This window comes from Cyclopterus lumpus, chromosome 12 (genome assembly GCF_009769545.1).
Source record: "Cyclopterus lumpus isolate fCycLum1 chromosome 12, fCycLum1.pri, whole genome shotgun sequence".
Lineage (NCBI taxonomy): Eukaryota > Metazoa > Chordata > Actinopteri > Perciformes > Cyclopteridae > Cyclopterus > Cyclopterus lumpus.
Window position 1 is genome coordinate 20,926,549 of NC_046977.1, and position 19,266 is coordinate 20,945,814.

At 47.2% G+C, this 19,266-nt stretch overlaps 1 protein-coding gene across 8 annotated transcripts in view; it reads left to right on the top strand.

Moving 5' to 3' along the window:
• pam (peptidylglycine alpha-amidating monooxygenase) overlaps positions 1-19,266 on the top strand; it is a 51,966-nt gene that overhangs the window by 18,640 nt on the left and 14,060 nt on the right. For all 8 annotated transcript variants that reach the window (XR_004610624.1, XR_004610626.1, XR_004610625.1 and 5 more), the window contains 3 exons: positions 1,880-1,983; positions 2,229-2,422; positions 2,584-2,643. Coding sequence is in view for 5 of the 8 variants with exons in the window: in XM_034546936.1 (XP_034402827.1) it covers positions 1,880-1,983; positions 2,229-2,422; positions 2,584-2,643 (358 nt within the window). In the remaining 3 variants the exon portion in view is untranslated. The remainder of the gene's footprint in view (positions 1-1,879; positions 1,984-2,228; positions 2,423-2,583; positions 2,644-19,266) is intronic.

Genomic DNA, 19,266 nt, shown 5'->3' on the forward strand with positions numbered 1-19,266 from the left:
TAGGAGGTCATTTGTAATTTTCACCAGTGCTGTCTCTGTGCTGTGGTGTTTTCTAAATCCTGACTGAAACTCCTCAAATAAACTATTCTGATGTAGGAAGTCGCACAACTGATTTGCGACTACTTTCTCAAGGATCTTAGAGAGGAAGGGAAGGTTAGAGATTGGTCTGTAGTTAGCCAACACCTCTGGATTAAGAGTGGGCTTCTTCAGGAGAGGTTTAATTACAGCTACTTTGAAGGAATGTGGTACATGGCCTGTTAGCAAAGACACATTAACAATATCCAGCAGAGAGGTGCCAATTAAAGGCAACACGTCTTTAAGCAGGCTCGTTGGGATGGGGTCTAAGAGACAGGTAGACGGTTTAGAAGTAGAAACCGTTGAAGACAATTGGTCTAGGTTAATGGGAGAAAAGCTATCCAAATATACACCAGGGCATACAGCCGTTTCCAAGGCCACTCCTCTTGATGACAGATCGGCAGTAGTTAAGGGCAAGAGAGCATCAATCTTGCCTCTAATAGTTAAAATCTTTTCATTGAAGAAGTTCATGAAGTCATTACTACTGAGGTCTATAGGAATACACGGCTCCACAGAGCTGTGACTCTCTGTCAGCCTGGCTACAGTGCTAAAGAGAACCCTGGGGTTGTTCTTATTTTTCTCTATTACTGATGAGTAATAGGCTGCTCTGGCATTACGGAGAGCCTTTTTATATGTTTTAAGGCTGTCTCGCCAAACTAAGCGTGATTCTTCCAGATTGGTGGAACGCCATATGCTTTCAAGCTTTCGTGAAGTTTGCTTTAGGTCGCGGGTCTGAGGGTTATACCAGGGAGCAAACCTCCTTTGCCTCACTGTCTTTTTCTTCAGTGGGGCTATCGAGTCTAGTGTCATTCTCAGTGAGCCTGTAGCACTATCGACAAGATGATCAATCTGGGACGGACTAAAGTTAGCACAGGAGTCCTCCGTCACATTGAGACGTGGTATTGAATCAAATGCAGAAGGAATCTCTTCTTTAAATGTAGCTACAGCACTGTCAGTTAGACATCTGGTGTAGAAACTTTTGACTAACGGTGTATACTCCGGGAGTATAAACTCAAAAGTTATGAGGTAATGGTCTGACAGAAGAGGGTTCTGTGGGAAGACCTCCAAATTCTCAATGTCAATGCCATATGTAAGAACAAGGTGGAGGGTGTGGCCAAAGCAGTGAGTGAGTTTCTGTACTCTCTGACAGAAGCCAATCGAGTCCAACAATGAGATAAATGCAGTACTAAGGCAATCATTGTCAATATCCACATGAATATTAAAATCTCCTACAATAATAACCTTATCAGTTTTAAGGACTAAACTTCATAAACACTCAGAAAATTCAGATATAAATTCTGAATATGGACCTGGTGGCCGGTACAGTATAACAAATAGAATTGGCTGTAATGTTTTACAGGTTGGATGTGAAAGACTAAGAACAAGGCTTTCAAATGAGTTGTAGTTTAGTTTAGGTTTAGGATTCATTAATAGGCTTGAGTCAAAGATGGCTGCTACTCCACCTCCTCGGCCGGTGCCTCGAGGAATGTGAGTATTAATATGACTTGGAGGAGTTGATTCATTTAGGTTGACATATTCTTCATGCCTCAGCCAGGTTTCAGTAAGACACAATAAATCAATGTGATTGTCTGATATTAAATCATTTACTAATACAGCTTTAGATGACAGAGATCTAATATTTAGGAGTCCACATTTAATTCTCTTTTGTTGCACTGTGGCAGTAGTGATGTTAACCTTTATGAGGTTATTTTGTATGACTCCTCTTCTGGTTACTTTTGATTTAATTAATTTAGATCACAACAGTTTTTCTGATTGCTCAAACGTGAATGTCTTTTCTCTCCAGGCTTTCTATCCGGCTAACGAGGAGGTGAATGTGAAGTATGGGGACACCATTGCAGCCAGATGTGTGTTTACTGGGGAGGGCAGAACCTCCAAAACATACATTGGGTGAGTTCAGTTGTATAACCTGAGGTACCTCATGCATATTGACACCAGACTGTTTAAGTATTGTAACCAAGGGATGTACTGAGCATCATTTAACAGTTCAAAGATAATGTGCTCAATTGTCAGTGACTATTGAGAATGTATGGTCCGGGCTGCAAAGGTATTGATGGCCAGCAGTCAGAGATATTATATGATATTAATTTCTATGTATAGTACCAAGAGTGATGTATTTTCTGTTTTGTCTCCAGTGGTACCTCTGATGATGAAATGTGCAACTTCTATATAATGTACTACATGGACAGCAAACATGCCGACCCCTACATGAGCTGCATGGAGTCCGGCTCCAGAGATCTGTTCCAGCACATTCCAGCTGAGGCCAACGTTCCCATCGCTGTCAGCCCAGTTCATATGAACTCCATGATGCATATGGGGCACTCTACAGGTACGAAGGCATCACATATTGTTCATGTTGCATGCTGCTAACCCATTGTTATTCAATTTGGCCTAATGATGAGCTTTTTCTGTTGGTTAGGGGGTGAACTTGCCTCCTTGTCTTTTTTAATAACATACATTTACTAATTCAACTTTATTTTTCCTCCTAAGACCATCAAGATAACCAATTGTTGTTGGATAAAAACAAAGCAGAGCAGGTTCTGGATCAGGGTAAGTTTAAGGACAAACAACTTGATTTGCAGTCGGTGCTAAAAAAAAAAAAAACACAACAATTTACAAAAGGTGCACAAAATGTTTCCAGTCCATATAATTAATGTACACAATACAATACGACAACAGAACAATCTCTGAAATTCTAAATTACATGTGCGATTGAATCAGGCTGAATTTCTATTTTATTACCAGTCTATTGCCATTTTATGTAGTTATTTAAGACCTAATTTAAAATGTCCATTGTTTCCCTTATACCTCAAATTACTGTTGCAAAACAGACCATTGGAAAAGCATCTAACAGAGGCCTTTGTTTAATTAACTTGTATACCAATAACTGAGTTAAATAGGAATTATGGAAGATGAATCTTCTCATCCTAACTAGTGTTACAAGGTTGTGCAACAACAACATGCGTATTGTAGTCTTTTGCTACATAAGGTAAACACACACAGAAAAGCAGACGTTATGATATGAGAGCGTAGAGGATGAACTGAGTCTCCCAGCCAGAGGACAGAAGCTGCTCTGCAGCTGCTCTTCTGTATCTCTTGGCAGACCAGCTGGACAGGCTGCTTACTGTTCAGCAGACACATTATTAGCTCCCAAATCATATTGTGTCTCAGTATATGTTGTCACCCGACCCCACTCATCACTCCACTGTTATCAACTGGTAACTTAGCTTCGTCTGTGAATTCATATGCTTTGTTGTTTATTGAGACCTGATCAATGAAGACCACTATGAATCTGACATGGATACACAATGTATCTGCTGCAGCAGCATTTAGCATTTATCTGGTCCTTTGTGAAATATCTGAAACCATAAGAGAGAAACTTGTTTTGGTTTCACAAATCATTTTGTGGAGTCCGCATTGAATTCTTCTGTTTTGTTGCAGTGCTGAAATAGTGATGTTAACCTGTATGAGGTTATTTTGTATGACTCCTCTTCTGGTTACTTTTGATTTCATTAAATTAAGACACACAGACACAGTCTCTAGAGTTATGGGTGGGTAACTCACACATATATGTGTATGTGTGTATATATATATATATATATATATATATACGTGTGTGTGTATATGTATGTGTATATATTGTAGTGTCACGGGCTGTCGCTAGGACAGGCTAGCCTGGGGCGGTGCAAAGAGAGAGATGAACACAGGCACGTCTGAGGGTATTTAACAAAAGTCCAGGTTTATTTCCCATCCCACCAGCAAGGTAACGTCCAAAAACAACAAAGTATCAAAAAAAAGGTCCCGTTAGATAACACAAAACATCCCGGAGGAGAAAGTGGTTAATTAACCAAACAAAAACTCAATCCTGGTGAATCCAGGCTACGAGGTCCTCTCCCTTGTTGTCCTCTTCCAGGTGCTCGTGGGTTCACCTTCCGCTCTCCCTTCTCCTTCCCAGGTGCTCTCTCTTAAGTCTCCCAGCCCTGCCTCAATCAGGTGCCTTAAGCAGCTGCAGCTGGGTGAGCGGTGAGGCAGGCTGGGAGATGTAGTTTTTGCACTGGTGGCCACTCTGTAGCGCCCCTCCACTACCTGTCCCCTTGTGATGCCACAATATATATATATGTGTGTGTGTGTGTGTGTATATATGTATATATGTGTGTGTGTGTGTATATATGTATATGTATGTGTGTATATATATATATATATATATATATATATGTATATGTGTGTGTGTGTGTGTATATATATATATATATGTGTATATGTATGAGTTCTGGGTGGGTAACTGCTTGAATGGAAGTGCAGAGAAGGTTGTAAGAATACAACTCTGCTTCTTGAGCTGAAAATGCCTTCTACCACTCTGAGAGAAAGCCTAAAGATGGCTTTGTTTCATTCTGTCTCTTAACTTGTGTGTGTAATACTTTTTAGAAACCAGGTCTCTCCTTTTGTGTATATCGAGTTCTCCGCTTGTTGTTTTTGCAGCTTTCTTGTCAGACGTTTTATTGATTTTGGGCCTGACTATATTACGTTTTGTAAATATTGTCTTATTTTCAATTGTCTTGTGGATATAATATATTGATTTTGTATAGCCCAAATTTGCCTCAGATTGTTATACAATATGTACACATACATCCTATGGTAATATCTCTTTTGCACAAACGATAATCTATTCTATCATGGGGTCAAAGTCTCTCCAGAGATCTAATATGCCCAGCTGTGCCATTACAACATACATTTTATGCAATGATGTAGTGACAATATCGTTAAAGTAAAGACAATAACCCTAACACACCGCATATGACAATTCCTGTGGCCCTATCAATACATTAAATATCTTTAGGTTAAAAGCAAAATCCCTTCCAGGGGGCCAATAGATGTTACATAATGTTATTTCAACGCCATCTATTTTTCAGAGACTATTATATATCTCAAGTTATTCAAATTATATATTTTGTGATATTCAAATTGCCATGCCTTTCCTATGGCCTGATTTCTAAGATGAATAATATAAAACGGCCATTCTTCTAAATATGTTATGTGCCTATAGTGTGTGAATGGGTATGAATGTTAGATAGTCCTGATGGACAGGTGGTACCTTGCATGGTAGCTCCTCCCATCAGTGTGTGAATGAATGGGTGTGAATGGGTGAATGATGACATGAAGTGTTAAGTCCATTTAGCATTTATATTGACAGCTGTTAGCTGCACCGGGTTCTTTATCTCCACCCAAGTTGCGGCGTCTCTCTCTGCCACTTGCCAAGTAGATGATCCTCTTGGTCCGGAGCAGCTGAGGACCTCATCACCATAATATTTCTTAAGCACTTCGGGGGGAAGCTATAGACAACGGAGAAGCAAACGTTGTTCCAGTCGACTTGCTTTTGTCTGCCACGCTCCATCTCTGGAGCACCTAACTTCGTCTAGGAGCTCCCAGACTTCACCTGTCTGACGTTGTGGTCCGTGTGTTCGCTCAACTCTGAGCTCCTCGTCACGGGAAAGGTTGAGCATGCTTTTCAACAAGTTCCATGCTCAACCCTCCTGACCAATCAGACTGGCTTCCAGATTAGCTTAGCGCTGCTTTAGCCACTTGATAAGCATGATGATGCTTGAGGCATAGTCTCAGTTTGATCAATTCTTCCCTCCGCCTACTCTAGTCTGTTGTTTGTTCTCTTCAGTTCTTGTTTGATGTGTGAGAGTTGAACCCTGTAAACCTGTACAGACTTGGCCTCGGCCTCTGATGCATCCTCGTCGTCATCATCTTCACTGTCTTCTTCCTTGGCAGTCTTCTGCCTGGCACTTTTGAACACTGAAGGATTGACGTAAGGACAATGGAGTCCTCTTTATTTGGGATCCCTCCAGGTTGAAGGTCTGAGCCTTGTGACGAAGCAGCATCATGTCCCTCTCCATGTGTCTTCCCAATTCCCTTACAGAGTGGCGGTTCGACTACCGTGACTCAATTTGGGATTGTGTTCTATCACGTCTGTGGATGTCTTTCGTCCAGTAGGAACCCGTTTCTCCATTATTCCAAAAAAAAGTGCACTGTATTCTGGAGTTATTTAACAAAACCGTCAAGGAGCTCAACAAATATAGCTCTCCTGCTCTCAGTGGAAAAACTAGAAAGCTAGTTTTTTATTTGTAGGATTTCTAGAACATGTTCAAGTTGTAGTATTGTCATGGTTTGAAAATTGTCAAAAAGTATGCAGAGGCACACAAAGTTGGCAAATTAAATCTTTGACCTCAGGCTCCCTCCAATAATGTTTATTAAATAATTCTAGAATAATTAAAAATAAATAATATAAAACATAAAATGATGCAGAAGCTAAAATATACATACAGTGTATATATACAGTTAACTTTAAATTTGCGTTGAACTATAAATTTGCGTTAAACATATGTACAGTCATTCCAAAATGGATGAACTAAACCATGATGAAGATGTAACACTAAGGAAAGTATATTATTAGGTAAAGTGACCATATAAAGGTAAAGTGAGATTTCAAAGATGTTGGCAGACAGCTTGTCCCTAGGCTGGATGGGGTCCCTGGTAACCCTGTTGGTGGTGTAACTGCCTCACCAGGGGGTGATAGCAGGATTCTCTCAATAATGCACCTTCAGAAGTTGCAGAGTATCCTGGAGTCCATGTTGAACCTCCTCAGTCTGCGGGGAAAGGAGGGCCAGGTCAGGCTGGAGAATTTGGAAGGTGCCTAGCCACACAGCCTAGGGCCTGACCCTCAGAAAGTACAGGATCCAATCACAGAGGGTGGTGTTGAGCCTTAGGTCTCTGAGCTTGATGAAGAGCTTGGAGGCTCCTTGTTTGGATTCATTCTTCTGAATGATAGGCACACATCTAACCTGCATATTAGTTAAGAAGCCAAGGAGTTGTCCTCAAGCATGCATTGCAAGTGTTCACTTTACCTCCAGATGGAGGGTTTTCCTTTGGTCTCCTGCAGTCATTCTTATTCTAGACCGCATGTTTCTGGTGTTGGTGGTTACACTCCACTTTGTCCCTTGAATATTTCTCAGCACTGCTAATAGCTTAATTACCTCCTTTACTGATCCAAATCTCCAGCGTTGTAAGTGCCAGTCCGTGTCAGGCAGAAGCAGAACTGAGATGAGATCTGATTTGCCGAAAGTTGTGCAAGGGAGGGCTTTATATTGTTCTCTGGAATAAGTGTAAACATGGTCAAGTTGATACCACCACAAGTAGGACAGCTGATGTGTTGGTGGTATCTCAGCAGAGCTATCCTAGAAACCAGGTTGGTGTCTTTTAAAGTCTCTGGCCACATTAAATGTCAGTCCTGTTGTTCATATAACTGTATCCAATACCTTCAAGAATTCAATAGGTTGTACTGTACAGTAACTTACGCAGTCTCATCATTGAACTGCATGGAACGTCTTTCCCGTCCACTCGGTTGTTTTCTGCTGGCTAAACTCTTTCCTCCTGAACTCTTCTCTGGCCCAACACGATCTTCTGACAACCCAACACATGTTCTGCTCGGTAGTGTCTAGCGAAACACTTTTTACACCATAGGCTATGTAGTGGCCAATACATACTTCTTATTTGTTTGTTATTTTATCCTTTTGATATCACTAGTCCCAATTAAATACTTCATCAGCCTTCTGAACATTTAAGCTAGATTGATGTGTTAAACAAGACTTTGCCTACAGTCTCCTTGTCCTTTATTTCCATTCTTTCCTGTCCTTCTCTGCCCTTGTCTGTGCAGGTGTCCTCTATTCTTTAATGTCCACGCTGCTAGGCCAGAGCAAGGATGTAGCTCACGTTCATAAGTACAACCCAAGCAAGACGCAGAGAGCCCAGGCTGAGTTGGTGGCTCAGATTGATAGCTTAATACAAAAGAATGACCTGGGCTTTCCCAGTGCCAGACTAGCCTTTCAAACCAGGGTGGATCAGGTTTTGGTGAGGGACAGAGTCCACAAATTCCATCAGCTTGAGGCCACAGCCAAGCCGCCGAGAAGCAAGCTGCTAGCTGAAGGTGGGTCCTGGATGCTAATTTGTTGTGTTATTGATGCGGAAAACATCCCCTTTGTTTTCTTTCTGTGTTCCTATATTCTTAAACTGTAACACATTAAATGTGTTGTAGAACAGTACCAATATCACCCTTTCGCTTTTTGGAGGATTTATTGTGCTATGAAATTACTTGAAGATGCAAGTATATAAGTTCACTTCCCTTTCTTTGCTGTCACTCGTGGATATGTTACTCAAACTGGCCCCTCCCCAAGGCACACTTTGATTTGATGTAACACAGAGCTGCTGACTGCTGATGACTTCAGTCTGCCTCATGACATCTGTTTGTTCTTCAGTGCAGAGAGGGGTTGCTTGTTTCCAAAGTGCCTATTGTGTTGATTTCCTTCCACATGACACATTTTTAAAGATTGAATCGTTGCTGTAAACTTTTCCGAAGGAACTCTCCATCCGCTCTCAAGTGCTGTAAATTGGATATAAAATGACCAGCGAGCATGTGAACCACAGATTAACAAAGTTCAACCATCAGTGTGAAACAGCTGATGTTATCATTTGGGAGCAGAGCCGCACGTGGGTTCAATTTAGTTGTTTTGTGCATTCAAGCTCCGGTCAGTAACAATGTGTATTGGACAAAAATCAATTGAAAGTTATCACAATGTGTTCAAATGTAGTTTTGGTGAGGAAGTTAAATTAATCCAGTTAATTGAAGGAGATGGTTTCACAGCAACATAAATAGATATTAGAGATGAATTATGACCTATGAAAACCTTATCTTATTAGGTGAAACAGATGTTGAGAAAACGCATAATTTGCAAATGAAAATAGGTAATAATAATTGTGCATTATATTGCAGTGTTTGATATCACAATACTTGCAATATTGCAATGCAATCATACTAGTATATCAGGCTTTCAATCTAGAGATAACCCTGGCTTGACCATCACACATCCACCCACACACACCATCACCCATCCACACACACACATCACCCATCCACACACACACATCACACATCCACACACACACATCACACATCCACACACACACACACATCACACATCCACACACACACATCCACCCACACACACCATCACACATCCACACACACACACACACACACACATCATCACCCACCCACACACACATCACACATCCACACACACACATCACACATCCACACACACACATCACACATCCACCCACACACACACATCACACATCCACACACACACATCCACCCACACACACCATCACACATCCACACACACACATCACCCATCCACACACACACATCACACATCCACACACACACATCACACATCCACACACACACATCCACCCACACACACCATCACACATCCACACACACACACACACACACATCATCACCCACCCACACACACATCACACATCCACACACACACATCACACATCCACACACACACATCACACATCCACCCACACACACACATCACACATCCACACACACACATCCACCCACACACACCATCACACATCCACACACACACACACACACACATCATCACCCACCCACACACACCATCACCCATCCACACACACACACCATCACACACCATCACCCATCCACCTACCCACACACACCATCACCCATCCACACACACACATCACACATCCACACACACACCATCACCCATCCACCTACCCACACACACCATCACCCATCCACCTACCTACACACACCATCACCCATCCACCTACCCACACACACCATCACCCATCCACCTACCCACACACACCATCACCCACCCACACACACCATCACCCATCCACCCACACACACCATCACCCATCCACACACACACATCACACATCCACCCACACACACCATCACACATCCACACACACACATCACACATCCACCCACACACACCATCACCCATCCACACACACACATCACACATCCATCCACACACACCATCACCCATCCACACACACACATCACACATCCACCCACACACACCATCACCCATCCACACACACACATCACACATCCACCCACACACTATCACACAACCACCCACACACACCATCACCCATCCACACATCCCACATCCACCCACACACTATCACACATCCACACACACACACACACCATCACCCACCCACACACACCATCACCCACCCACACACACCATCACCTATCCACACACACACACCATCACCCATCCACCTACCCACACACACCATCACCCACCCACACACACCATCACCCACCCACACACACCATCACCTATCCACACACACACACCATCACCCATCCACCTACCCACACACACCATCACCCATCCACACACACCATCACACATCCACACACACACCATCACACATCCACACACACACACACACCATCACCCAACCACACACACCATCACCCATCCACACACACACACCATCACCCACCCACACACACCATCACCCATCCACACACACACACCATCACCCACCCACACACACCATCACCTATCCACACACACACACCATCACCCACCCACACACACCATCACCTATCCACATACACACACACATCCACCTACCCACACACACCATCACCCACACACACCATCACCCATCCACCTACCCACACACACCATCACCCACCCACACACACCATCACCCATCCACCCACACACACACACATCACCCACCCACCCACACACACACACACATCACCCATCCACCCACACACACACACCATCACCCACCCACTTACACACACAAACCATCACCCATCCACCCACACACACACACATCACCCATCCACCCACACACACACACATATCACCCATCCACCCACACACCATCACCCACCCACACACACCATCACCCACCCACACACACCATCACCCACCCACACACACACACACACCATCACCCACCCACACACACCATCACCCACCCACACACACACACACACACACACACCATCACCCATCCACCTACCCACACACACCATCACCCATCCACCTACACACACACACATCACCCATCCACCCACACACACACACATCACCCATCCACCCACACACACACACCATCACCCATCCACCTACCCACACACACCATCACCCACCCACTTACACACACCATCACCCACCCACACACACCATCACCCACCCACACACACACACACACACACCATCACCCATCCACCCACACACACAAACCATCACCCATCCACCCACCCACACACACCATCACCCACCCACACACACACACACACCATCACCCATCCACCCACACACACACACATCACCCATCCACCCACACACACACACACATCACCCATCCACCCACACACACACACCATCACCCACCCACACACACCATCACCCATCCACCCACACACACACACCATCACCCATCCACCCACACACACACATCACCCATCCACCCACACACACATCACCCATCCACCCACACACCATCACCCACCCACACACACCATCACCCACCCACACACACCATCACCCACCCACACACACACACACACCATCACCCACCCACACACACCATCACCCACCCACACACACACACACACACCATCACCCATCCACCTACCCACACACACCATCACCCATCCACCTACACACACACACATCACCCATCCAACCACACACACACACATCACCCATCCACCCACACACACACACCATCACCCATCCACCTACCCACACACACCATCACCCACCCACTTACACACACCATCACCCACCCACACACACACACACACCATCACCCATCCACCCACACACACAAACCATCACCCATCCACCCACCCACACACACCATCACCCACCCACACACACCATCACCCACCCACACACACACACACACCATCACCCATCCACCCACACACACAAACCATCACCCATCCACCCACACACACACACATCACCCATCCACCCACACACACACACCATCACCCATCCACCCACACACACACACATCACCCATCCACCCACACACACACACCATCACCCATCCACCTACCCACACACACCATCACCCACCCACACACACCATCACCCACCCACACACACACACACCATCACCCATCCACCTACCCACACACACCATCACCCATCCACCCACACACACACACCATCACCTACCCACACACACCATCACCCACCCACACACACCATCACCCATCCACCTACCTACACACACCATCACCCATCCACCCACACACACCATCACCCATCCACACACACACATCACACATCCACCCACACACACCATCACACATCCACACACACACATCACACATCCACCCACACACACCATCACCCATCCACACACACACATCACACATCCACCCACACAAACCATCACCCATCCACACACACACATCACACATCCACACACACACACACACCATCACCCACCCACACACACCATCACCCACCCACACACACCATCACCTATCCACACACACACACACATCACCCATCCACCCACACACACACACACATCACCCATCCACCCACACACACACACCATCACCCATCCACCTACCCACACACACCATCACCCATCCACCTACCGACACACACCATCATCCACCCACACACACCATCACCCACCCACACACACACACACACCATCACCCATCCACCTACCCACACACACCATCACCCATCCACCCACACACACACACCATCACCCATCCACCTACCGACACACACCATCACCCACCCACACACACACACACACACCATCACCCACCCACACACACCATCACCCACCCACACACACACACACACCATCACCCATCCACCTACCCACACACACCATCACCCATCCACCTACACACACACACATCACCCATCCACCCACACACACACACCATCACCCATCCACCTACCTACCCACACACACCATCACCCACCCACACACACCATCACCCACCCACCCACCCACACACACCATCACACACACACACCATCACCCATCCACCCACACACACAAACCATCACCCATCCACCCACCCACACACACACACCATCACCCACCCACACACACCATCACCCATCCACCCACACACACACACCATCACCCATCCACCCACACACACATCACCCATCCACCCACACACCATCACCCACCCACACACACCATCACCCACCCACACACACACACACACCATCACCCACACACACCATCACCCACCCACACACACACACACACACACCATCACCCATCCACCTACCCACACACACCATCACCCATCCACCTACACACACACACATCACCCATCCACCCACACACACACACATCACCCATCCACCCACACACACACACCATCACCCATCCACCTACCCACACACACCATCACCCACCCACTTACACACACCATCACCCACCCACACACACACACACACACCATCACCCATCCACCCACACACACAAACCATCACCCATCCACCCACCCACACACACCATCACCCACCCACACACACCATCACCCACCCACACACACACACACACCATCACCCATCCACCCACACACACAAACCATCACCCATCCACCCACACACACACACATCACCCATCCACCCACACACACACACACATCACCCATCCACCCACACACACACACCCTCACCCATCCACCCACACACACACACATCACCCATCCACCCACACACACACACCATCACCCATCCACCTACCCACACACACCATCACCCACCCACACACACCATCACCCACCCACACACACACACACCATCACCCATCCACCTACCCACACACACCATCACCCATCCACCCACACACACACACCATCACCTACCCACACACACCATCACCCACCCACACACACCATCACCCATCCACCTACCTACACACACCATCACCCATCCACCCACACACACCATCACCCATCCACACACACACATCACACATCCACCCACACACACCATCACACATCCACCCACACAAACCATCACCCATCCACACACACACATCACACATCCACACACACACACACACCATCACCAACCCACACACACCATCACCCACCCACACACACCATCACCTATCCACACACACACACAAACCATCACCCATCCACCCACACACACAAACCATCACCCATCCACCCACACACACACACACATCACCCATCCACCCACACACCCACACACATCACCCATCCACCCACACACACACACCATCACCCATCCACCTACCGACACACACCATCACCCACCCACACACACCATCACCCACCCACACACACCATCACCCACCCACACACACACACACACCATCACCCATCCACCTACCCACACACACCATCACCCATCCACCCACACACACACACCATCACCCATCCACCTACCGACACACACCATCACCCACCCACACACGCACACACACCATCACCCACCCACACACACCATCACCCACCCACACACACACACACACACACCATCACCCATCCACCTACCCACACACACCATCACCCATCCACCTACACACACACACATCACCCATCCACCCACACACACACACATCACCCATCCACCCACACACACACACCATCACCCATCCACCTACCTACCCACACACACCATCACCCACCCACACACACCATCACCCACCCACACACACCATCACCCACCCACACACACACACCATCACCCATCCACCCACACACACAAACCATCACCCATCCACCCACCCACACACACCATCACCCACCCACACACACCATCACCCACCCACACACACACACACACCATCACCCATCCACCCACACACACACACCATCACCCATCCACCTACCCACACACACATCACCCATCCACCCACACACACACACACATCACCCATCCACCCACACACACACACATCACCCATCCACCCACACACACACACCATCACCCACCCACACACACACACACACACCATCACCCATCCACCTACCCACACACACATCACCCATCCACCCACACACACACACACACATCACCCATCCACCCACACACACACACATCACCCATCCACCCACACACACACACATCACCCATCCACCCACACACACACACACATCACCCATCCACCCACACACACACACATCACCCATCCACCCACACACACACACCATCACCCATCCACCTACCCACACACACCATCACCCACCCACACCCACACACACCATCACACACCCACACTCACACACACACCATCACACATCCACCCACACAAACCATCACCCATCCACACACACACATCCACCCACACACACCATTACCCATCCACACACACACCATCACCCATCCACACACACACCATCACCCATACACACCATTACCCATCCACCTACCCACACACACCATCACACATCCACACACACACACCATCACCCATCCACCCACACACCATCACACATCCACACACACACACCATCACCCATCCACACACACACCATCACCCATCCACCCACACACATCACACATCCACCCACACACCATCACACATCCACCCACACACACCATCACACATCCATCCACACACACACCATCACCCATCCACCCACACATTACATTACATTACATTACATTTAGCTGACGCTTTTATCCAAAGCGACTTACAATAAGTGCATTAAACCATGAGTCCAAACTCAGAACAAGTACAATTTCTTCACTAAAGTTAAACTACAAAGTGCTATCAGTAAAATACATTTAAGTGCTACTAGAGTGCTACTACGGCTCTACCTTCCCTATTCAAGGTATAGTCGAAAAAGATGTGTTTTTAGTTTGCGACGGTAGATGTAGAGACTTTCTGCTGTCTTGATGTCAATGGGGAGCTCGTTCCACCAATGAGGAGCCAGCACAGCAAACAATCGTGACTTTGTTGAGTGTTTAGCTCGAAGTGAAGGAGCTACAAGCCGATTGGCAGAAGCCGAGTGAAGTGAACGAGGTGGGGTGTGAGGTTAGACCATGTCCTGGGTGTGAGGTTAGACCATGTCCTGGATGTAGACCGGACCCGATCTGTTCGCAGCACGGTACGCAAGTACCAATGTTTTGAAGCGGATGCGGGCGGCCACCGGTAACCAGTGAAGGTCGCGGAGGAGCGGAGGATTGTGGGTAAATTTAGGAGGTTAAAGACCAGTCGAGCAGCTGCATTCTGGATGAGCTGTAGAGGTCGAATGGCATTAGCAGGTAGACCTGAAGGAGGGAGTTGCAATAGTCTAGACGTGAGATGACCAGAACCTGGACCAGAACCTGTGCCGCCTTCTGAGTGAGAAGGGGTCGTATTCTCCTGATGTTGTACAGCATGTACCTACAGGAGCGTGTTATTGTGGTAATGTTGGCAGTCAGGGAGAGTTGACTGACAGGTGTCACACCGAGGTTCCTGGCAGTCGGAGTCGGAGCCAACACTGAGTTGTTGAAGGTAATAGTTAGGTCGTGGGTGGGAGAGCCTTTTCCTGGAAGGAGGAGAAGTTCAGTCTTGTCCGGGTTAATTTTCAGGTGTTGAGCGGACATCCACTGAGAGATGTCGGTCAGACAGGCAGAGATTCGTGCTGCTACCTGTGTTTCAGATTGGGGAAACGAGAGGATCAGTTGGGTGTCGTCAGCATAGCTGTGGTAGGTGAAGCCATGCGAGCGAATGACAGAGCCGAGAGAGTTGGTGTACAGAGAGAAGAGAAGAGGACCAAGGACTGAGCCCTGAGGGACCCCAGTAGTCAGAGGACAAGGCTCAGACACAGATCCTCTCCAGGTTACCCGGTAAGAGCGGTCGGTGAGGTAGGATGAGAAGAGTGAGAGCGCGGTGCCTGAGATACCAGGTCCTGGAGGGAGGACATGAGGATCTGGTGGTTCACTGTGTCAAAGGCAGCGGAAAGGTCTAGAAGGATAAGGACAGAGGAGAGAGAGGATGCTCTAGTGTGAAGGATAAGGACAGAGGAGAGAGAGGCTGCTCTAGCAGTGTGAACCTGCTCAGAGACAGCAAGGAGGGCAGTCTCTGTTGAGTGGCCTTGAATCCAGACTGGTGGGGGTCTAGAAGGTTATTACAGTGAAGAAAGGAGGAGACTTGGTTAAAGATAGCTCGCTCTAGAGTTTTGGAAAGGAAGTGGAGGAGAGAGACAGGTCTGTAGTTGTTGACTTCAGGTCTGTAGTTGTTGACTTCAGATGGGTCGAGAGTGGGTTTCTTCAGGAGAGGGTTGACTCCGCCTCCTTCAGAGAGTTAGGGAAACAGCCGGTTGAGAGGGAGGTGTTAATAAGATGGGTGAGAAAGGGAAGAAGGTCCGGAGCAATAGACTGGAGAATGTGAGACGGGATGGGGTCAAGGGGGCAGGTGGTTGGGGGGTCAGAGGTTACCAAGGTAAGAACTTGATTAGGAGACAGGGGGATAAAAGAGGAAAACAAGGGGGAAGAAGGTGAAGTTACTGGAGGTGTAGTTATGGAAGATGGATTAGTAAATGAAGAGCGAATGTCGTCTATCTTTTTTGTAAAGTAGTCAACAAAGTGGCTTGGTAGAAGGGTGGAGGGAGGGGGGGACCAAGGGGGTCAAGGAGGTTGGAAAAAATTGAGAAGAGCTTTTTAGGGTTAGATAAAGAGGATTCGGTTCTGGATTGGTAGAACAGACTTTTGGCTGCAGAGATGGACGCAGAGAAGGAGGAGAGAAGAGATTGATAGGCAAGCAGGTCGCTGGCGTGTTTGGATTTTCACCATTTCCTTTCCGCTGCTCGCATAGTGGCTCTCTCGGCGCGCACCGGTTCGGATAGCCACGGAGCCGGAGAGGACTTGAGGACCTTTAGAGTCGTAAGAGGACTTGAGGACCTTTAGAGTCGTAAGAGGACTTGAGGACCTTTAGAGTCATAAGAGGACAGAGAGAATCAAGAGAGGACGACAGAGTAGAGAGAAGAGTGTCAGTGGCGAAGTTCGGCTGCATGAGTGCGAAGGAATCGGTTGAAGGGAGGGCTGACAGAACAGAGGAGGCCAGAGAGGAGGGTGAGATGGAGAGAGGGTGAGAGGGAGAGAGGGTGAGGGGCAGCGGATGTTGCGACGGACATGTGCAGAATCCGTTGTGGGAGGGTTGTCAGTTCCAAAGAGTGGGAGAGAGTAAGAGATGAAGAAGTGGTCAGAGACAGGAAGTGGAGTTACAGTGAGGTCAGATGTGGAGCAGTTTCTGGTGAACATATAGTCAAGGTGGTTGCCAGCTTTGTGAGTAGGAGGGGAAGGACTGAGAGAGAGAGCAAAGGAAGACAGGAAGAGTAGCAGGTCACATGACTTCTGTCTGGATGTTAAAGTCACCCAGAAGAATGAGGGGGGGTCCATTTTCTGGGAAGTTTGATAGGAGGACATCTAGTTCTTCCAAGAAGTCTCCCAATGAACCAGGAGGATGGTAGAGAACAACAATGATTAGTTGAACCGGATGAGTAACCGTCACTGTATGAAATTCAAAAGACAGTGGGGTAAATAATGGAAGCGGGTAGAGAGAAAAACTCCATTTGGGTGAGATCAGTAGACCTGAACCACCACCATCACACATCCACACACCCACACACACGCACACACACACAAGGCTAAACGGTTAATGTGGTGTTTGTGTTATATCTATTGAAGTAAAGCTGAAGGTCTAAACTTCAACCACAGATTGAGTTTCAGTTCAAAGCAATTGGAGTTGCGTATTTTAAATGGTGCCACAGTCCATATACTTATGGCCCTGACTGTTTGTGCGTTATCTACAGTGCCGGTAAATGGACTTGCATCTATACAGCACCAATATTCACACGTTCACACACATGCGCATCAGGTTATCATCTAATGGTCATAGATATGACCCACTGCAGGTGGGGATTGAACGACTGATACACCAGTTAGTGGACAATCTACCACATCTCAAAGTAGAAGTGCACACAGGAAGTGATGCTTAATGTCTTCAATGTCCTCTGTCAATGTAACTTCACTAACACCATCACAGCTGCCAATCTCATCCCTGTTGATTGCTGCTTGCAGCTTTAATTATATGTGTTCATAGACACAGAACATACACTTTGAATATAGTATTTAATCAAGTGTTCTAATTGGTTAAGGTCCCACAGACCTCACTGATAATCTAGCAAAATAATAAAATGTTAAATGGTCTTTGAATGGATGAAGTGCATGCAATGGGGCTTTTATTGTTGTAATCTTTGAG